The sequence below is a fragment of the Zonotrichia leucophrys genome, chromosome 12 (genome assembly GCF_028769735.1).
Source record: "Zonotrichia leucophrys gambelii isolate GWCS_2022_RI chromosome 12, RI_Zleu_2.0, whole genome shotgun sequence".
In the NCBI taxonomy this organism is placed as follows: Eukaryota; Metazoa; Chordata; class Aves; order Passeriformes; family Passerellidae; genus Zonotrichia; species Zonotrichia leucophrys.
Genome location: NC_088182.1, coordinates 15,014,701 through 15,036,817, shown reverse-complemented (window position 1 = coordinate 15,036,817; position 22,117 = coordinate 15,014,701). Strand labels below are relative to the sequence as shown.

Below are 22,117 nucleotides of genomic sequence, written 5' to 3'. Positions count from 1 at the left end.
AACAGAAGTTTCTTCCTATCATGCCAATAATAGATTACTGGAAAAACCTTTTTATTTTAAAGCAATGTACTAAAAGAGAAACTATTTCTTGCCAAAGTCGATAAGCTAAAACAAACTGTGTAATTAGAAGCCTGTTTTTTGAAAGAACTGTGCAGACACAATGCCAAGATATGTTTCTGTGAATTGCTTGTACTTTCAAGGTGCTGATTTTGCTGCACAAATTACATGACCAACTGTGGAATTTGGAAACTGGAAGTACCAGATTGCTCACTTCACTGCATCAAAAGCAGGCTTCCCAATCTGATTCCATTATAGATGAACTTGGGGTTTGAATCACAAGCTGTTGGTCCGGGGTTATATCAGCAGAGTTGCTGTAAAAGAAATATTCCCTGCTTTCAGTTGTGGGGTGTCTGTGCCAGCAGCAGGGGTACAAGCAGCCCTGAGCAGGCAGCAGGGGCTCAAGGCTGGGGCAGATCTCACCTGGCACCCTCTGCTTTGTGTGAGGCTCAGTCAGGCCCAGGCCATGCTTGGGAGCTGCACTCACACTGCAGTGCTGAGCTGTCACAGGCAGCTGCTGCCCTGCTAATGCACTTCTCCTTGCTGCAAAGAAGCTCTGGGCCAGGGAATTTATTAAGGTACAATAGAAACTCCTCACATTGTTCCAAGATTTTATCTGACTTTGAATAGACAAGTTGTGCTGACAGAGGTTTCTGTGCTTTCTGCAGCAGCCCAAAGTTGCTGGTGTGCCTGGCTGCTGCAGCTGCCATATCCATGTAGTGCTGCTTGCTCTCTGCACTGTGCTTTCCATTCCACTCTTCACTTGAATTGTGTCTTAATATGTTGTTTAGTCACTCTCCTCCTGTGCTTTCCAAGCCCCAAGGTGAGTTCTGGTGGGTTTCTGATTTCCTATATTCCCTTTCCTTGCTCAGAAGCTGAAGGTAGATGCAGTACTGAATATTTGGCATTTTGTAATTTCTAATTCCAATACAAAATAGTGTCAGTGTATATGTAACAGACCTATGCATATCTCACAGGATATGGCCCCACAGTTCTCTTTTTAACCAGCAGCCATCAGCAGGAGGAGTAAATGTTTTATCTAACTGTGAGCATCTGTCTGCTGCTTCTCTCTGCCTTCCATTACCTTTAGCTACATTTGCTGTTACCATATCTTCTATCACCTGTTTCTCCCCCCACACTCCTCTTTTCTCTGTGTTCTGCACTCTAGTTTTCCACACAATGACTTTCCTTGTCCTACTACTGTTGGGGAATGTTCTGCTTTTCCGCAGAAAATTTGATTTGATTAATCAAAATTAATCAAATTTTGATTTGATTAAAATAAATCTTGAAGTAAATAAGAAATATGGGAGGGATAGTACATGTTTTTGGTTGGGTGGGTGTTTTGCTTTAGAAGTAAGAGCTGGCAATTTCTTGCAGTAAAAAATGAATATATAAATAAATGGGGCACTTGCCCTGAATGTGTCCATTAATTCTTTTATGGGAACAGAAAGAAGGGTCTTCCTCAAGAAAGATACAGACCAAAAGAACTATCATTATTCAAATGTGAGTGCTGCTTGCAACCTTGGTGTTTCATTAATTTATAAAGATTCAGACATTCCAAAGAGAGGTTCAAATTAAAATGCTAAAATACAGAATTCCTGGATGCCAACAGTCAGTTCCTGTGCTGGCAGCAGCCCTCAGCTCTGCACAGTCAAGAGCTCAGGTGGTTCCAAATACCATGGGATTATCCCAAAATCTGGGCTGGGCTGTCAGATGTCCTCTTGTACTCAATTTCAAAATGCATCTGGCACTCTGGGCTTTGTGAAACTGGCATGAGAACATTGAGCTGTCAGAAAAACAGAGCCAGACACTGAGTATTGATACTTTTATTTAATCACTCCTGACACTCAAATATTGATTAAAAATTGGGTAGAGGGTTTCTGTTATGTAACAAAGTACCATTTTAAGTCAGAATTTTAAACCTAATAAAGAGTTCACTTCAGAGGATGAGGGATCTTGCCCTTCAGATTGGATCAAATGCACACTAAAACTCTTTATGAAAATCCATCATACCTTGTCCTTGCTAAACATGTATGCTTATATGCTTTGAATCGACCTTATACATTGAAAATACTGTTCTTTCAGACAAATATTGTCTGCCTGTGCATTTGGAGGAAGTTGCTTAGAAGAGACTGGAAACAATATAATCTGTGTGAACACCATCTATCAGCCCAGCTCCATTGTCATGGACAAACCAGCAGGGAACATCAACCCCGTGTACAGGATCTCTTCTGTAATCCTTCTGCCAGCCCCTGAAAGGGAAAACACAGCCATGGAGTACTGAGGTAGGAACTGCACCTGGACAAGCAATCTTGCCTAAATCTTACCTAAGGATTTCATTATTTTGTACCTTGTTACTGTCAGTTCATTGTTTTTAACAATCATTGTGGCATCTGGTTTCTTGGGATCAGAGCCAGGATGAATTTCAAGTATGGTGAAGTCAACGGGCCGGAAAAACTGTCCTAAAAAGAGAAGCTAAAATTACCCTTTCAGACATTAAAACAGAAGCAAACCAAACAGAAATCCCAGAATTTCTACATTCCTGTGCTGGCTTCATATCCCTTCAGAGATTGGATTGGATAAGCAAACACCAAGTTTCAGGTAAGGCTGAACATATGCCTGAGGTATTATTGGTATTATTTCCTGTTTATAACACAGAATTGTATCAGCATCATCTGCATGTCAGCTCCAGTTTCTGATTGCATAGAACAATTACAGTCTTTTCTAGATATCCTTCAAGACATCATCACCTGGTGTGTTGTCTATTCTGTTGAATTTATTACATATTTTCCAAGTCTTCAGCTTTTACATAATCAAATAATCCATGAGTTGATTTCTTAACTTTCTGAGTGTGGTTATTCTCAGCACAAGTACAATATTCTATCTATAAATGATGTAGCCTCATAAGGAGAGACCAGCAGGGAAACACTAAACAAAGTCATACCTAATAATCCATGGGTCTGTTCAGACAGTTTATCACTTTTCAATGTATACAGTCCCAGGAAATCTTGGTGGAGGGGATGTTTCTTCCACACTTGGTGCAAAACAACAACAAATGAGACACCACTGCCCATTGAGAGCACCAGATTTTTTTTCCTGTTAATTATCAAAGTTAAACTGAGGAAAAAAAGAAAAACATGATTTAGAACATTACCAGAGTTAACAGCAACAGAAAGAAATGTGAGAAGAAAAAAATAAATGTAGCTTTATAAACTGCTCAGGGCTTTTTAAGAGAGAGGGTTTGCTGCCTAGTTCACAGTCTCTCTCTGTGTGTTCACAGACAGTCACAGAATCATATTAAATGACACTGGAAAAGGCTACCTGGCCTTTAACTTTTCAGTAAGATGTTTTTAGCAAAACCTGTCCTTTAACAGTGTAATTGGTTACAGATAGGTTGGTGATATGCAGATACAGCACCTGATGCTCAATGATAGAAATTCTATTATTAAACCATCAGTTCTTTGCCTGAATGCTACATGACACTTTTTCCTTTAGTCTTTCAGAGAAATCAACTCCCAGTTGCCTGTTTTAGTGCTGGGAAGATTTGCTTCTGATTGTGTCAGTAATATCATCCATATGTTTATCACAATTAAAAAATCATGTGTAGGAATGAGAGCTTGCTCTTTCTGCTGCACTGCTGGGCCTTGAGAAGGCAGGGATTTTATTCTACATAGTGAAATGTAAAGGAGGAGGAAGAGAAAATGTTGCCTGTTCCTTCTATAAACCTTTTGCACAGGTATAAATGATTCTGTAATAGATCCCACGAGAAATATACCTGCTGACAAGAAAAAATATACCAATTCTGTAACTGCCACAAGTTCAATTTTTAAAATGGAGGTTTGCTTTTGGAACACTATTATGCCTTTGAAAGATTACACACTATGTCTGAAATTACTCTTTAAGTATTTGCAAGATGCTGCTGTACAAAGCACAATACCAAATCTAGTTTCACCTTAGTCAGAGCAATAGAAGATCAGGGAAAAGTCTTCATTTACTTATTTCAAGCAGAGAAATTTGTGAATAATTCAGCAATTACACAACAAAGTAGAGAGCAGAATTCAGCAAGGCTTGAATCAATTGCTTTTGTAGATTCCCGCACAAATCTTGGAAGTTTATTGTTGATCAACATCTAAAAATATTTCAAGTAGAGTAGAAAGTAGTACAAGAGCCTGATACCCTTTCTTTAAGTCTTACCCTGCTTGTTGCAAGGTGACTGAGTCCAGCCAGGTGAAACCTGTTTTTTCATCACCATTCTCAATTGTGATCCTCTCAGGAGTTACTGTCAGCTTTACATCCAGGTGCTTATTTGCAATACCAAGTTTTCCAAAATATGAGTTTTGGATCTTTGCATTACTATTTACTCTCTTATCACCAATAAGTTCTCCATTGACTGTGATGCCTAATATAGAAATAAAACAAATATTGTTTTATAGACAGGACCTGATCAACTGCTGTCAAGGAGTGTCTTGAAAATTTATCAACTTAAGAAATTAAATACGAGTTGAAAAATAGATCAGAATTACTTGTGAATATTTGTACCAAAGCAAAATAATGTTCTGTGGGTTGTTCTGTGAATTTCCACAAAGCCAACAATCATTTTGTTGAGAAAAGTTCAATTTTCCCCTAAGCACAGAGGGTTTGTGATGGGTACAGAGTCTGAGTGACATCAGTCTCTCTTTCCCAGGTATTCCACAAACTGGTGACCTAAGGATTATTTTATTGCTTCTACTGCAACTCACTGAGACAAATTACTACTCTCAACACTTGCACTGGTTTTTAAAGTGAGTTTAAAAGTTCATTTTGCTACAAGAAGTGAAAACAGTCATGGTAATGGTAAGCTATCATAGCTACAGGACCTCCTGCTAGCTTTGCTGGGAAAAAAAGCTTATGCATTATAGAGAGAGAAATAGCCTTTAAACACATTTTGTTAGAAGTATCCTGTATTAAAAGAAAAAAAAGTTAAAAACTCACCTGTAACTGGGTCATTTATTAAATTTAAGATCATGCCAGGGTTTTCATTGATATTGAAACAAATGGCATCTTTTTTTTGTGGCACTGATATAATGAAGTGTGGATCTCCATCAACTGTAAAGGCAAATCACAGGTGTCTGTATAGTGATACACAGAGTCAAAGTTGCACATGAGCCTTTAATGTTGCTTAATATTTAAATTTAATAACTAAATATAAATTATTTAACAGTAAACAGGCAGTTATCAACACAAAAATTACTGATGGGAAGGAGGACTGAGAAAATGACCACACATAATTTCAATTACTTGATCTTTAGAAGACACTAAGAGATGTTTAAACAGTAAATTAAAATACTTGCCCCTTAAAAATTTAAAAAATGGCTGCTGTTATGGAAGGGAAATATTGAAAATATTCATAAGAATTGTGTAATTTAGCCTTAAATACCCTCTTCTGTTCTCCTAGACAGACACTACCCCAACTACTCACCGCTGGTATACCATGTGGGTGGTGATGCATATGTGTGATGGACTGGTAAAGCTGCAGAAGGAAAGAAAGCTGTGAGAAAAACTCCCACCAAAATGGAAAATTGCATGGCCTATGAAGATGTCAGGGAGTTAATATGCTAGGTAAATCAGTAATTGTATCCTAGTTCTTAAAGCATGTAATCCATGGAATGACAATTTGTGTTCTGCTTTTGAATCAAAAAAACCTTCAGGATAGACACAGATTTCACTTGTAGTCTGAATTGCTCTGAGGGTTTCCATATAGCCCAAGCAATCTATCTGTAGGATACAAATATTTCAGACTTGAGGATTAAACTGTCAGCAAGGAAATGCAACATCATCCATTGAAAACTTCTGACTTTTTGACATTTGAGTTGGTTTTGTTTGTTTGTTTTATTTTTTTTCCAGAATGAATTTAAGTCTTTTCAGTGAAAACTTGAAAAAACTAGAGAGAGATTGGCACTAATATCCATAGTAAAACCATAGTTCTAACTCTCCCATTTCCAGGATTGCCCAGCCAGCAATTTGGTGGATCAGTTGCTGTCTCTTGAATAAAACAGATGCTTTTTGTACAAATGACTGAACACATTAATTTAGCCAGAGATGCTGACATCAGAGTCCCTGGATTTATATAATTCCAAAGGAAATGCAAAGTGAAGTCCATCCTCTGTTCTTGGGAAACAGCTTTCAGGAAAAAATGATGGTTTATGAACAGGTATTTACTCCCTATAAACTATTTAGCTGAAGCTCTGTCACCTCCTATTGTTCAATCTTTAAGTGTTTTTTCAGTAGTGAGCAGAATTTGGTAGTATTTGTCAAAGTCCAGTTCAACTGCCAGAAAAAGCATCTCTGCCTGTGGTAATTTCAGTTGGCAGATCCTGCTCCATTCAGAAAAGTAAATTAAATTACTTACCCGTCAAAGGACCTGTGAACATCCCTGTTTGAATGAAACAAAATGTTATTTTAGAGGCTACAAAGAACAAAACCCAATCTCACCGACTTCATTCCTTCCTCCTTCCAAAACCAACCCAAAAATCTTGTAATTATGTATAAATTTCTAAATATTACAAAATAAAAATTATTTATTTAACAGTGCTACAAAGCAACAGTGTTGAAGGGGCTGAAAGCACACCCTGCTTCCCAGCACAAATGTAACATCTCCAAGAGCCTGGGGTTTGCTCTCTCTGGGACTGGGACAGCCTGCTGTTCTCTGACACCTCTGTGCCACCTTCTAAACTGCACTTAGGGGAAGGAAGAATTGCCTGCCTGGTTCCACATTTTTCTATTCTTCTGCTCTTTTTACATCTGAAATTCTGTCAGGATGTCTCTGTGCTTTAGAAGTGGCAATCATGGCATGGATGAAGGTATCTTTGTATGAGATTGCTACACACAGGTACCTGGGAGGCCCTGGGGGCAGCCCTGGAGAGCAGCTGGGCCTGAATTCTGGGTGATGGGATGCTGCAATCACCAGAGACAGGAACTGAACTGAAACCACTACTTACATCTGAAAACTTGTATATCTATTCATAACATGATCTTGATTCATTCCTCCTGAACTTTATGAAAATATTGCATCCTAGATCAAATAAGTAATGTAGAAAATTCATTTCTATTAAAAACATTAAGTAAATTTAAGAAAAATTCACATACCTTCAGCTGTTACCATGGGCAGGTAAGATGTAAAAGGAAGAAAAAGAGAAATTCACAGTTTCAGTTATTCAATTAAACAGGAAGGATTATGACCCTAATAAAACATTGTAAAAAAATTAACTGTTTGAAAACTCAACCAGCTATCTTTAGTATTTTTAAATGCCATTTTCCCAGTGATAAAACTCAGTATTTGTAGATCAAACAGAAATGTACTGAAAGTAAAAAGCTTTTATGCGGGGCAGTAGAACTGCAATTTATTATGTATGGGACAAGAGCTCTATTTGGAACTGTTTTACTGTTGTGCCATACCTATATTGCAAAATGTTCCTTACTGGTTTTATTATTTTGTGGTTTTCCAGGCATTTGGATGATTCTGTTAATACTGACTGGATGATTCAGTACACTGATTTGTGAATTGAGACTTCAGGGTGAGTAAAATTGGGTTTTTTCCTTACACAGGGTCAGAACTTTGAGTATTTTCTCCTATTACTGCTCTACACTATCTATATACAGAGAGGATTTCCTTTGAAAGAGGTTCAGAAAAGAGCTTTTATACTACAAATACCTGGAAAGGGAAAGCAAAGAACTTAGGATGACTGAGTGGATGTCATTTCTGTCACATGTTTGGGGGTTTCCATGTTATGGAGACCAGCTGCAAACTTTAAAGTCATTATGTTGTGTAGTGACTTGAATGTTAAATTAATTATGAAGGGGTTTTATGTCAGTATTCCATTATAGGAGTCATGAAAAATAATGCAAAAATTCATCAGCAGAGTGCCTGAAGAATGATTCAGAATTGAAGGGCACTTAGCAATTCACTGGTTTCAGGACTTACTGCTGCAGAAAAAACCTCACCAATCTCCAGTATCTGTTATGCTAAAATGCCTTAAGTTCCTATGCCAAAATCAGGAGATGAGAAATTTTTTCATCTAGAAGGCAGCAAAGAGCCCACACAGAGCTTCCAAGGAACTTTCAGGGGCTCTAAACAAAAATTGGAGAAAAAATAAAGGATTCTGATAGAAGATACTGGAAAGCCTCTGTCAGATCTGTGGTATGAGGGTGGCTCAAACAACACAAGGAGATGAGGTTAGGATGGCTGGGAGGCACACTGAGCACAGAGCACTGCTTTCCTTGGCCAAAGAGAAGGAGGAACAGTGTATTTGATACACAGGAGTTAAACAGAGAGGCTGAACTATAGGAAAAAAGAATATTTCACTGAGCAAGGAGTTCATAATTAGCTAAAGTATCAGAGGAGTTGAAGACAGATTGTGTTTTCAATATAATTCCTTCTCTTTCTGCAATATATATATGACTATTGTGTTTTACATAAGTAATCTCAATCTTTTTACAGCCTGATATATCCTGCCTGAGGAAGAGCTCATGCAAATTTTCCCTTTTCATGTGGAAAGAGGTTACATCTATCCCTAGGCTGAAGTATGTAGAAAAATAAAGGAGAAAGTGATGGTAAGTCATCTGAATATAGCTGGATTATTAGATTAGAAATGCTTCTTGTTTTCAGGGTCTTTTTCTGTAATAGTTTTTCTATTTAGTTTAAAATACATTTATTTTAAATTTATAGTGCTTTGCCCATATGATTTAGTAATGAAGGATAGTTTGATGGAAATGAGCTTTACAGTGAGAAGTAATTTTGCATAAATCACACACATGCCTGGCTTGGAAAGTAGATTTTGCAGATACATATTTAAAACTGTGCCCACATGAAAGCCTTTCTTTAGGGCAACATCAAAGGAACTCTTAGCTTCTCAAATACAGTACAATTATGAAGATGTCTATACCTTCAGTGGGTTTATCAGCAATCCCCTCTTCATTTTCATCTTCTTCTGGTTTTGTTACCACCATGGATGTCAGTGGTGTTACAAACTTGTACATTAGTGAGAGAGCCAGGGCTTGAGCTGTAAGGTTTTCCTTTTCTTCTCCTGTGGCTGTAATGCTGAAATACAGAAAGAGACTCCCAGCATCAGTGATTACTGAATCACTCACCACATGTCAGATTACATATTTTAAAGTAAAGTAATTTCTCTGCAGGCAATTTATCAATAAGATATAACTGTTACAGCTTAAGAGCACTTCTGATTCTACTGGCTGTCCAAGAGAAAGGCAAAACTGTGCTTTATACTTACAATAATTTAAAATTGTTTCCTTTGCAACCTGAAACATGAATTCTGAGGCTAGGGAGGAGAATAGCGTGGTGGATTTCCCTCACTGATTTTCACGATTTTCCATTGGCAGCTCAGTGGGATGTGAATGTCAGCTTCACATCCTAGAAACTGCAGGACTCAGAGGCTGTGAGGGGTTCAGAGCCAAGGTATAATTCCAGCTATAATTACCGTTTTTCCAAGAGTTGTTCAATGGTAAGATAAGCCCAGAGCCTTTCAATGTACTCTCCAAATATGTATTGCTGTTCTTGGAAAGCCTGAGCTGTCTGCTCAGCTCCTTGCTGTGTAGTGTACGACAGGGCATCCTGAGCCTGTGGGGAGTAAGAATGTTCTCTGCATCACAAGTAGCCAGGGACTGACAGGACTTCCCAAAAACTAAGACCTTCACACCTGAAAATCTTATGAAATTGAAAACCGGTCTGGTTCTACACCAGAAAATTGCCAGTGTTGTATGAGGAATTTTGTTCCATTGTTTCTGGGAATTTTAGAGATGTACACTACAGAACACAACCCAGTATTCCACATTCACATGGCATTTTTGTTCATCAAAAAGGAGGCAAAAGCAGCATTCAGAGATTTTGTGTAGCTTACATAAATCAAAGAAATCCATACTTACACCTTCACCTCTTACATCCACAGACAAATGGTTTTGGTTGCTGTCTACAAAGCGCCCAGCCACCACAATCTCAGACCCATCATAGAAATGCTTGAAGCTGTTAGTAGTTAGGTCTGATATTTCATTTTCTGGGTAGTTTAACTCCACATCTATGAGCATGGGATTTGACACCTCATCATAAAACCCCTGTAGGATTGAAAGAAAAAAAGAAAACATTTAACTATCATTGTTTCTTTAGTTCATGGGTAGATCTGTAACCAGAAACGTCCTGCTATTCCAGGAATGAAAACTAAAAGGGTTTTTATAAGAAATATTTAGACATTTAGTTAAATCTCAGAGTGTAAAGCCTAGAAATCTACAAAAAATTGAAAAGAGAAAGGACATACAAACTCTTCAGTCTTGCTAAGAGAAAGGAAGAATATTTGAGAACAATGTGCTGTGGATGATGAGTTCCATCAATATAAATCAAGAGGGATACCAAGCCTCCTGTTATTTGATAGAGATAATTTTCTACACCTCTTCTCTGCAGAGACTGACATGGCAACATAATCAAAGGAGATTGGGCATTTGATTTTATCAGAGCTTGCAATGAAATCTAATATCTAATTCTTTGATGAATTCTTTGAATGGCAGCTACTGGAATGTGAGAAGTAAAAAAAGACTACCCTGTATGGCCTATACCAGTTTTCATGTCTTATACAACTCTAAAATGCCTCAGGAGTGAAGTAAGATACACCTGCTTGCAGTGAGTTTCTTAAGAAAGAATATCTAGAGCTTTATGGTTTGTTACTCTTTTTGCCCCTTGACAGGACATTACCCACATGATCTGTGAGGTGCAGGAGATGCAATGACTGCAGCAATTCCACCAGAGTGTCCTTCAGAACTGTGAGTTGTGTCACCCTATGCCAAGTTTGAAACTCCCTGCCATACCCCACTGCATGTCCCTTTTACTGTCCCTGCACTTCCTGCTTATATAAGGGAAAGGGAAAATTAAATGCAGCTAAAGGTCCCTTCCACATCAAACTATTCTATGATTTTAATACTCTGATCACAGCAGACTCTGGAGCATCTCAGTGTCAGATTACACACTGGGATTTTGATTATTTGAAAATAAGAACATGAATAGTTATCTGACCTAATGTACCTCTGAACTCATGTACATGGTAATTACTTCACCTGAAGCTGCAAAGCTGCATCAGAGTCAGGGTAAATCCGACGGGCCAACCCTTTATTCTCCAGTGCCATCCTCTCCAAGAAGCCATAGTCAACACCACTGCCAAAGCCAAGGTTGTATAAGGTGTATCTGCCATCAATGGCCTTCTTCACTGATTTCTCAATCTCCTGAGTATTGGATACACCTGCATCAAACCAGGACATGTTTGAGTTGTTTTCAAAATAGATAAAATGATCACAAAATCAAATGTGACTTGGCATGTTCAGATTTCTTAGGAGACATTACCAAAAGCTTGATTTAGTACTATGATTCTGTTAGTGTTCAAATCATGAAAATACCCAGAAGTCAAAGATGAAGGTCATTTTTAACTAGCATCTTTTGTTAGTTAATGAACTATCTTTATTATTCCATCCAACACAAACTTACCTACATTTGGCTGACCATCTGTTAACATGATAATTATAGAAGCGCTTCTCTTGGGCACAAGGTTTTCTTCATGAGCAGCATTCAGAATATCAATTCCTCTCATCAAACCACCATGTAAATTTGTCACTATGAGGTAGACAAAGAAATTCAGGTTTAGCAAAGGCTGTCAAAGTAAAGGTTCATTTTCCATTGGGGTCTGAAGAGATTTCATTTCATTACAGAAAATGAAAGATTTGGATTTACAAGCAGGGGCAAGTCTAGATAGAAAAGTATCTGAACTTCAGAAACATAAAGAGAAATAGATGTCATTTTCTGAGTAAAACTGAACTTCAGGAGTGCCTCATCAGCAATCTGAAACACCAACAAACTGTAGCATTGTGTTCAGAATCAATCAATAAATTAACTTACACAATGACCTACTGGCAAGGCCTGTCAAATACTTACAGCCTTGAGCAGAAATTTGCCGAACAAACTTCCTCGCTTCATCCAAATTCTCAGGACTGGCCTTGATTAATGTTTCTTTCCAGGTAGATATTTCACTATCAAATAATATGATATTGAAGAAGTCATCTTCTTTAATGTCATCTAGGATTTTTAGCAGTGCTTCTTTTGTCTGTAAGGCAAAGAGATTTAAATACATGATTCAAAATTCAAGAGATATGTGCTTACAGGTTTGACATCATTAATCTCTCAGCATTGGGCTATTTTTTACTCCTACACAGTATATATTGCAGAAATTCTGAGCTTGTTCTGTTCTTGCCAGTCCCTGTGTCAATTTCAGAGTAACTCTAGGGAAGTCAGCAGCAATAACATCTGGTAAATCTTTGCAGCTGAGATGAAAATCCGTTTTCCCGTCATAGTTGGTTGATTACACTGAGATAAGCTGGCATGGCAAATGGGTAGCTAGGTTAATGGAGAAGCTCATAAACAAGCATCCCTGGATATTTTGATGCAGCACCAAAACCTGAAAATTCCAAACATTAGCTCAGTCATAACTCTGAAAAGAGCTACTGCTTCCCAGATACAGAGTGAACAGAGAAAATGCACATAATCTGTATGCACAGCTTATTTTGGAACTGTCAAGCACATGACAGCACTCTCTGGAAATGCTGATATTTAGAGTTTTGAACTAATGACATTTATAAGTAAATAAAGGCTTAATGTATAGATTTTTGTTCTACAGCAACACTGCAACCAGTACATCTGGCACTGGGCATTAGAGAGGTCACACCATGGAGCCACTTTGTAACAGCTTGAGCAGCACATGTGCACTCCAAGGCATCATGTCCCTTCCAGCACCATCTCCCTCCCAGCACCTTGTTCCAGCTCTTTCACTGGAACTCCATAGTAATGTAATAACTCACTTGTTCTATTTCTCTTCCAGACATTGAGCCACTAGTATCCAATACAAAAATAATATTCTTGGACAGCTTTGGAAGATTTGTTGGTGCAAAGAAGTGTACAAAATAGCCATTGACAATCTGAAAAAGAAAACACCACCAGCAAAAAGTTTGGTACATTATAAAGGTAAAACAGATAAAGGAGATATTACTCTCATTTAATGTCTAGCCTCTGAGCAGCCTAAAAAGTTTTAATGGCCTTGATCAGTCTCACCTCTATCCATGGGCCCAGGGGTGTCATTTAGGTGCAAGACTGGGCCTTTAGACACTGAGCTACAGTGTGAGAGCAGCTACAGTGTCCTGTCTCCAGCTGTGTCACACCTGTATCTGTTCCTATCCATGGGCTCCACTGTTTTGGATCCCCCCTGAAGAGCCCACTGAGCGCTCCCACTCAGCTGCCTTAGGAAACAGCTGGCCCTTGCTGCTCCCTGACCTTTACTGTGCAAGTTCAACTGTTCAACAGTTCAGAATTTCAAGTTGTTAGACTTACCTGCAAATTATCTGGAGTTGTTCTCTTCACATCATATCTTACAGTGAAATCCCCATCCAAGACAGACTCTGAGCAACTTGGACACTTTCGCTGCTGGTCGAGGGTTGGCTTGAAAGAGATATGGCCCTGAAAAGAAAAGCCTTCCTTAGATCTGACCCTTAATAGCTGAAAATCTCCTACAGAACACATCTGCATTTTTTTAAATCTGGTATATTTATTTTCACAGACAGAGGAATAACCTGTTTTATTGAGTTAGCTACTAGATGGTACAAATCCATATGTACTTAGAAATTTATTGGTGGTAACTGACACATGAAGGCTGCTATCCAGGGGCTTCTCCATATGATTACTTCCCCACCTGCCTTGGCTCAGCTCTTCACTCTGACCAACACCTCTGATAAAGCTGTTGCGTGTTTTAGTAATTCTACTACCCCCATATAAGGGAAAACTACTTGTTAGTAATTCAGTTTTTCTATAAGAGATAATCTTACTGGTATTCAGGTTTCCTCTTGCTGCCATTGCTAGCATTGAAATTATTATTTCGGAATTATAACCATAATAAGTAAATCATGGAATGCAGTAATCAATTTACCTTTTTTCCTGAAAAAGATTTTTTAATGGTATTTTGTAGCTCATTGGTGATGAATGTTCCTTCTGCTTCCAGCTCAGTGATACCCTGTGGCTCAAAGATATCTACTTCAATCTGAAATATTAATTAAAAATTTACTGTCATTAATTAAACCACAATACATCAACCATTTACAGGAGGATCAGTAACTACAGATGTGAAAGAGGGATTTTCATAAAGATAAAGAAATTTACTTTTGTAATACATAATAGCAGTCCAAATCTACACTTGTGTGGTGGACACATCTTCAGCCAGAGACCCTTTCAAACACAGAAGTTAAAAACAAAGCTAGAAATAAGTAAACTTTAATAGAAATATGACTTGTTGGAAAGCTAGATAGTAGCATCCTATCAAGGCAGATGGACACAAAAAGCTGCAGTATCCCAGAATTTAAAGATGATGTTGTTTCACAGTGGAGTGAGAAAGCTGGAGTTTATGCTGTAAGGGTATATACAATTACTCCAAGGCTTTGCAATAGCTTTTTCAGTTTTTCATTCAGGATTTCTTTTGGAGTGCCCAGTAGATGAGCAAATTTGTCAGGTTTACAAGTAAAAGCCTGCATTAAAGTGGTCCCCATGGGACTCATGGAAATGAGTTATCAGAAATGTTATCATGGCCTTTAGCTCACCTGTGAACCAATGGGAATGACCATGGTACTCCACTTTTAACAGATATGCAGAATTCCATCAATTCTTAAATTAAAGTCAAATTTGATCAGTTTGCCATTTACCTCAAAATCTTTGACAAGCTGCTTTGGTTTCACTTTGATGAACATTTCATATTTTCCAAACTGTCGCTTCAGCAGTTCCTCGTATGTGAGCTCAAAAGTGACTTTACTGGCTGCTTTAATGTTGACTGAGACAGTGAATTTTTCTGTTTTTCTTCCTGAAGCTCTGTATTTAAGTGGGTAGGAAAAAGATCTTTATCCTCTTTCATGGTATTTATTGTTGGTGGCATATGATTTTCAAAAAGAAGTAAAACAAAGATGGGATTTTTTTATATACTGCTAAAAATCATCAATCAATACTCAAAATTATACTCAACCTGTAGAATTTATTCAAGTTTCCCACTGAGCTTAATCCCAGGAATTGGCCCCACAAAGCCAGTGAAAGTTGCAGGAACAGCCTTTCCATAGTTGCAGACAGTGCTTGTGCAGTCAGAGGCTGTATTTCCTTTCTACAATTTGTGCTACTGTAACTATAACTTAATGATTGTTCTTTTGTCCCTTAATGTCAGCAAAGTGCCAGAACCCAGCATTTCCAATCTCACAGTCTGCTATGGAGTGATGGTGTGGAAGCCACAGGACATGATCCTTACTTGACAAGACCAGCAGTCTGTCCTCTCGAAACAGCCTTCTCATATTGCTTTTTTGCAGCTTCTTTTTCCTTTATAGTTCCAGGATAGGTGACACCATCAATTGTCCTGCAGATGAAGAAGTCCTAGTTCAGTGGAAGATTGTGACAGGAATTCTCCCTTTATTGATTTGTTTGCAAATAACCTTTCAGAGACCTGCTATTGTCAAGATTTGGGCCCTTTCACTGAAGCCAGGCTCCTGAGAGAATTCAGCTGGAATGAAGAGCTCTGTGCTCAGTGTCACAAAAGAATCTAAACCAATTTTTACTTTGAATTAGATCAAAACTGGGCTGCAGCAACACAACTTACACCTGCCATATTCCTGCACTTCAGCAGCTTCACCGTCTCATCTCATCTCATGGCAAACCAACTCTCTGGATGTGACTCACCTGTCCAGATGTCATCATCTACAGAGGAGCATTTCATCCTTGAGCTCCTTAGAGGACTAAGCAGCCATTTCTCATCACCTCATTCTACCAAAGAAGTTCTAAGATGCATTATGAGTGTTTGTGTCCTAAAGCTAGTGCTCCTCTTCACTGGAGATAAAGCAGGCACGGTGTGATCAGCAGAGATGGATGTGCTTAACTGAATCAAGCCTCATCATGGTGGAGAACTGCACATGATTGCAACTAAAGGTACAAATGTAAAAGAATAATTCTACTTTCTGCCTTTCATTCAAATATGATTTTTAAATGAAGAGATAAATTAAGCTATAATGCCATCAGGGAAATGAAGTAATGGAACTTTCCTGGTTTGATAATACCACAGTAAGTAAGAGGCATTTCTGAAAAGGTGGATGAATCTGCAGGAAAGGTCCCACATTCCCTAAGGTTCCCTTCTATTCATAATGATGAATAGAAATAATTGAAAATTAGTCATCTTTTCTACAGATGTACCAATGTTTGCCTTTCTCCACATATCTTGCATGTTAAGTTAATAGTACCAGAAAATTACCCAGGAGGTATTTAGAAATCTATTCAAATGGCAAAGTAAAAATGAACACTCGGGTTCTATTTCTCCCAGTTGAATTAGCACAGATTTTTAGTCTTCTTTAACAATATTGTAAAGATTACACACATGCTGAAGTTGGTAATGAAGGCTGTCTTAGGGAGATCAACATCAAAGAAAACTTCTTTGGACACATTTCCACGATTGACAGCTCGGCTGGTGATGACATTGTGTGCAAAGCGGGAAGTCACTTTACTATCAATTTTCATGCTATAGATTTCCATCCCATTGACAACCTGTAAATTGAGAAATGAAAAAAGACAAAAAGAGCACTAGCTGTTACACTTATGTGTGTATTAATCAGTTGTGATCATATTTTTAAAAGGAAACCACAGCAGTACATTGATCACTGCGAAGCAAAAAGAAAGAAAGACCTAATATAAGAACTGGAGCACAGCTGTGTTTCTGTGGATATCTATTTCACTGACATGATGGTGCTATTCCACAAGTCATAACTATAGACTTTAACAAAATACTACCACCAAAAATACTGCCATTATAGGAACAGGTTTTTTCTCTACTGAGTAAGTGACTTTTTATGGTTATTCAAAGAGCACAGCTCTTTACTGCTGCCTCACTGTATTAGTGACTGTGGTTATCAGAGGAGTGGATGACTCCTAGAGCAGGGATGTAAGTAATCCTCTTCTTTTAAAATAGCTCAAATGCCTCCAAATTCCGTTTTATGTTATTCTCAGCTTCCTCCCAGCTGGAGCTCAGTCTTTTCTAAACAAGGAAATGGGCAATGCAATATTTATTTTCTTTGAATGTTCAGGTATAAGGTTTCTGGACACTAAGTGAAAGCATAGGAACAACAGATGTTCCCATTAGGAACTCCACAGCAAGGTCTGCTTCTGGCAGCAAAACCAGCACTGGAAGGAACTTTGGAGGTTTTATGATGGGTCTGATTTCTGCTGATTAATTGAGAAAGTCCCCAAACAATCAAAGCATTTAAGCATTGCTGAAGGGGAATCCAAGTGCCAAGTGGAATCAGCCCCAGAGATGAGGTCTCTTGCCTTCCTTAGCAATAGCTGCAACATAAAAGTAAAAACAAAACCAACATAGAATGAAAGTCTGTTAGAGATATGGAGGTGACTTCAAAAGAACTTAGGTATTTATTCAAATACAATGAGATTAAAAATCATTTGTTCATTCTCTTTCCTTGTCCAGGAGCTTCCATCAGAGCTTGGAAAGCAACTGTCTAGTTAGTCCTACTGCCCAAACAGGCAGCTCTGGGCAGTTTTCCTTGTCACACACTCAGAAATATCCATTTGCTCAGACTGGACTCACAGAAACATTTTGTGAACACAGTAAGAATATTCTTGTCACTATAAAATCTTGGTAGCCCAGACAAAACCAAACCTTACTCACCAAGTCATTATCAGCATTTCGCTTCTGTAAAGAGAAAAGAAAGGAAAAAAATCATGATTAGGTAGGAAAGCTGCATTTAGAAATAAATCTCTTAGCATCTGTGTAGTTGTCACAAATTAAAAGTCCAGGTTTGAGAAAGATCTTCATTAATAAACTGAAGTAAATTTGAGGGAAAAGCAAGCAAGGGATATGAGGCGGGTCGGAGTTATTTTGCTTATGGCATTCCCAGCTTTGGTGAATCTTTTGGTTTTCATTTGATGTTTGTGTACCCTAAATACAGTGTTTTTGAAAGGCAAGTTAAACTTTGAATGTTGCTGACTTTATGTTGCTCATGAGACACAAAAAAGTGTCTTCTTCCAGCTGAAAATACGCATAGACCTTTGAAACATGAGGGAGAATGAGAGGAAAGGAGGCTCAAATGCTCAGGGCCATTTATAATTAAATGTCATTGAGACTAAAGAACACACTAAAATCTGTTTAATAGGTCTTCCTTGGGTAAGGGTTGGCTGTATGGTGACCTCAAGTAAAACCAAAATATCTTGTCCTCATAGTAACATCTTTTTCTTGAGAATTCCTAAATCTGAGTCCTGCAGTACATATTTTCTTTTCAAACTTATTTTCCTTTGAAAGAAAAATAAGAATTGTACCAAATCATAAAAACCCACTGTGCACAGTTTTTTTCCTGGCACACAAATCCAAACTATCATACAGATGCAGCCTTACACTTTTTTCAGGCTCCTAAATTTTCCCATTTCAGCCCAACAGCCTCTCATCCTAACATGACCAGGTAGGAAGGTAATTCAGCAGGATTAGATAGGAGGGGCTGTCACTACAAAAAGCTGCATGGAGGGGAAAAAAGCAAGCAGTTAAAATGTGGAGGGTTTTTTTTCAAATATTTGCTCCCAGAGTAGTGCAAATATCAGAAGCTGTACAACAGTATCTCGTACTCTGTTCTGAAAGAGAGGACAGGCACTGAACAAACTTCCTGAGTGCTGTTAAAATAACAGCTTGTGAAACTCAATTCCCATCAGCTCAGCTGCAAACACCTTATCTCATCTGGCTCCAAGAGCCCTGGGGGTCACATTTTGTGGAATTGTGTTCACCTGCTCCATCAAAGGCAGGGGTAAGGACACAACAAATCAGACACACATCTCAAGTACACTTAAGGCTTTCAGTACCTTTCCCAGCTGGAAACTGAAATACAGAGGGTTATTTTTTCTTTATTTTGGGATTTTTTTCAAAACACTATATTAAATCTGTGGTAATGCAAAGTTTGAGGGAGGAAGCTTCTCTTCTGCTGTAAGAGTCTGGCAAAAAATGTCAGTGTGCATTCCTTTAGGTTCATCTTTCAAACTGTTACTGCCATCCAGATGATTTCTGTGTGTCCATCTCTCCTTTTCACAAGCATGTATGCATTCCTTTAATGCCTGTATAGAGTGTGCACCAACTCAAATCTGACCTTTCTAATACTGGAAATATTTTTTCTGTATCCATACTGTCATTACAGCTTGTCATTTCCCCTTACAATACCCAAACTGAGGTATGCACCTTGGGAAATGAAAAGCTGGAACTCTGTGAAATGTCAGTTTGTTTGGTGCAAACTTTTCCTTACAGTGGAATTACCACACAGTTTATACAAAATACAAAAAAAATATATATATAAACCTATAAAAATATGTGTAGCTACAAATTCTGCAATTCTGACTACTGCTTCCAAACTGAAAGATACTGTACCTGCATTTGAGTTTTACAGAATTGCTGTTGTGCACATTCTTTATCAGAATCACAGCTTCAGTGGTGGTTTTGAAGTAGTTCTGTTTTGATTCTGTAAATATTTTGAGGGGTGCTCTGCAATTTCCATTGAAACTACAGAAAAATCTCTCTGTGAAAGGCATTACTCACTTTGCACTTGGGCTGATCTCCAGTGGAGATAATCAATCCAGCTGGACATCACCCAGCTACCTGCTCTAGCTGACCCTGTTTGTGCAGGGGAGGGGATTACGTGACTCTAAATCTGTGATTTTGTTCTGAGTTTTTTCATTTTTAATGATTCACTTGAGTGTACCTTGAGCCATCACTAAATCAAGGTCATTCTGAGCTATATAGGCAAAAAGCCAATCAAAATGATGATGCAATTCTAGACTAAAATGAGAATTAACATCCTCTACCCTGGGTAATTGTTACTTGATAAAGTATTTCTGTATTATTTTCACATATTTGCCAGGTGCACCAATTATTAGAACTTTAATATTTTTCAGTTGTGCAACAGCAACAAACTTCTTGTTTAATACTGTTTTGCTGTGGCAGCAGAAAAGAATAGAGGTGCAAAGAATCTATGGAAATTGGAAAGTAAAAAAGAAATTTGAACTCCCAGGAAAACAGAGAAGGAAAACAGGACTCGATTACAGTACTTGCTGAAAGAAGCTCTGATTGTACAGCTTGGGAAACTAAACCACAGCAGGACTAAAAGACTCAGCAAAGACTGTACAGTTATCTTGGAGTGACCTCTGGGAATCCACAGTGCAGAACGAGGTATTTGCAAATATCCCTAAATGCTACATAGGAAAACAAGGCATGAAAATTATCTCTGAATCTACAGCAGCACTGAAGATTCCATGACCCCAAGTGATGCCAATTGGGTGCCACAGAGAAGAGCCCATAATGCAGCTCATAGGAACAGGGAACTGATGAGGATTTTTGTTCCATTTTCAGCAGAATTGGGTCTGCCAACTGTGTCTACCTGGCTGGGGCTCTAAAAGCAGCTTTGACAGCTTAAAAGTCACCAGACAGCCAGAATTCCAGCCATGCTTCAGCATTGGATACTGCTTGCTCAAAGGGGCCAAGACACAGATGGGCACTGAGACCTTCACCCTACAGAGCAATCTCTTCCATTTCAATCAAATCACATTTGCATAAAGTACAGAACAAAACTGGGAGAATCAGCTGGCTTTTCCATAGTGCTCTGCATGCATAGATGGAGCATTGCACAGAGCTTTGGCAGTCTTCCATTTAGAAAGGCTTTAACATTGTAAAACACATAGAGAACTCCAGACACTACAGTAATCAGAAGGAAAAAGCTACATTATATCTGGGCTACATGATGGTTAAATAATAGGAATCCATGGCATTTCCAATTTGCAGCATTAGATCTCATGTTGACTTTTAGAAGTTAGGCAAGTTACTATCCTGATTTTCAAAGAAAAAGGCTTGGCAAAGATCATAACCTCATCAACAGCAATTAACCACAAATTGTTTTGTCCTGTTCTACCTAGTAACTCAGAATGCTCCCTAAAGAGATTTGCCCTCTGTAACTTTCCAGAGTGCACAGCCACTGACAGAGAGGGAAATAATTTATGGAAGTGAGGGCTAGTGGCCAGCAAGAAAACCAAAGAAAATTAGGCAAAACATCAGGTAGCACTTACTCAGAGATCCAGTCAAAACCAGAATGGCTCCTTTGAGAGATGTATCTCATGTTGTGCTAACATGGAAATCTTTTGAGAAAAACTCTACCATGTCATTTGGACTGTGGGCATTTATCTTTATGCCATGTTACAGCTCTGTTTTCTGCTTCTTAGAGCCATCTTTTTCATGGTATTCCTTAACAGGTGCCAAAGTCGGTTCTCTGGCAGCACTGATTACTTTACACATTTAAATATTTTACTAAAACATGTCACCATTACGTGGTGATGACAGGGAAAACAGAGGAAAGGGATGTTTTAAAAAGAAAGAGAGAGGCACTTCAGAACTGATTGTAAACTGAGGCTGATTAGAGATCAACCAGTCTGAGTTCCAGCTTTTATCCTGTGTCCAGGGGTACCAGAGAAGACAGAGCTCCTGCTGCCAGCATTGTATGAAGTCTCTGATAAATGCTGATAAACTGCAAGAAGTTAATCTCTGAGGAGTGGGAGACCCACAACCCACACGTGGTTGATTACTTACCTTGATGTTTCTGACATGTGTCAGCAAGAAGTCTGAGGATGCAAAGGTAGGAATCAATACTAAAATACAAAGCAATAGATTCTTTTCCATTTTGGAAAAAAAGTGAGGTTCCAATTGGAATGATATGCATAAATATATAAAGCTTTGTTTACCCAGTGTTAATAAATAACCCAATGACAGAAGTGGGATTAAGCATTAGGCATTTGGGAAAAATCAGGCGCTGAATTTTGAATTAGTATAATCTACAGAATACTGTTAGAAAATCTCTTAAAGAATTTACAGAATATTTAAGCAGTGTCTCTTCTATGTAATAGCTCCAAACAGAAATTCACAGCCATTTCTGTACTGGCAACTGA

The 22,117-nt window shown here is 38.3% G+C and overlaps 1 protein-coding gene across 1 annotated transcript; it reads right to left on the bottom strand.

Moving 5' to 3' along the window:
* Positions 1-1,869: 1,869 nt before the first annotated feature.
* Positions 1,870-21,864, bottom strand: LOC135453414 (inter-alpha-trypsin inhibitor heavy chain H3-like). The gene is made up of 22 exons (XM_064724447.1): positions 21,762-21,864; positions 17,823-17,846; positions 16,524-16,690; positions 15,411-15,515; positions 14,824-14,986; positions 14,058-14,168; positions 13,466-13,591; positions 12,940-13,056; positions 12,020-12,188; positions 11,576-11,701; positions 11,152-11,333; positions 9,976-10,161; positions 9,531-9,670; positions 8,959-9,133; positions 6,930-6,990; positions 6,446-6,469; positions 5,516-5,566; positions 5,029-5,142; positions 4,252-4,456; positions 3,002-3,174; positions 2,408-2,519; positions 1,870-2,309 (listed from the first exon to the last, which is right to left on the bottom strand). The coding sequence occupies exons 1-22, from the start codon at positions 21,849-21,851 to the stop codon at positions 2,180-2,182; spliced, it is 2,751 nt and encodes a 916-aa protein (XP_064580517.1). The 5' UTR covers positions 21,852-21,864; the 3' UTR covers positions 1,870-2,179.
* Positions 21,865-22,117: the final 253 nt, after the last annotated feature.

Coding starts and splice junctions, on each gene's coding strand:
- LOC135453414 (XM_064724447.1), bottom strand. CDS start 21,851: ATGGAAAAGAATCTATTGCTTTGTATTTTAGTATTGATTCCTACCTTT. Junction 14,987..15,410: donor CAGACTGCTGGTCTTGTCAA/GTAAGGATCATG, acceptor ACTTAAATACAG/AGCTTCAGGAAGAAAAACAG. Junction 6,470..6,929: donor CTGCCCCCAGGGCCTCCCAG/GTACCTGTGTGT, acceptor TCATTCAAACAG/GGATGTTCACAGGTCCTTTG.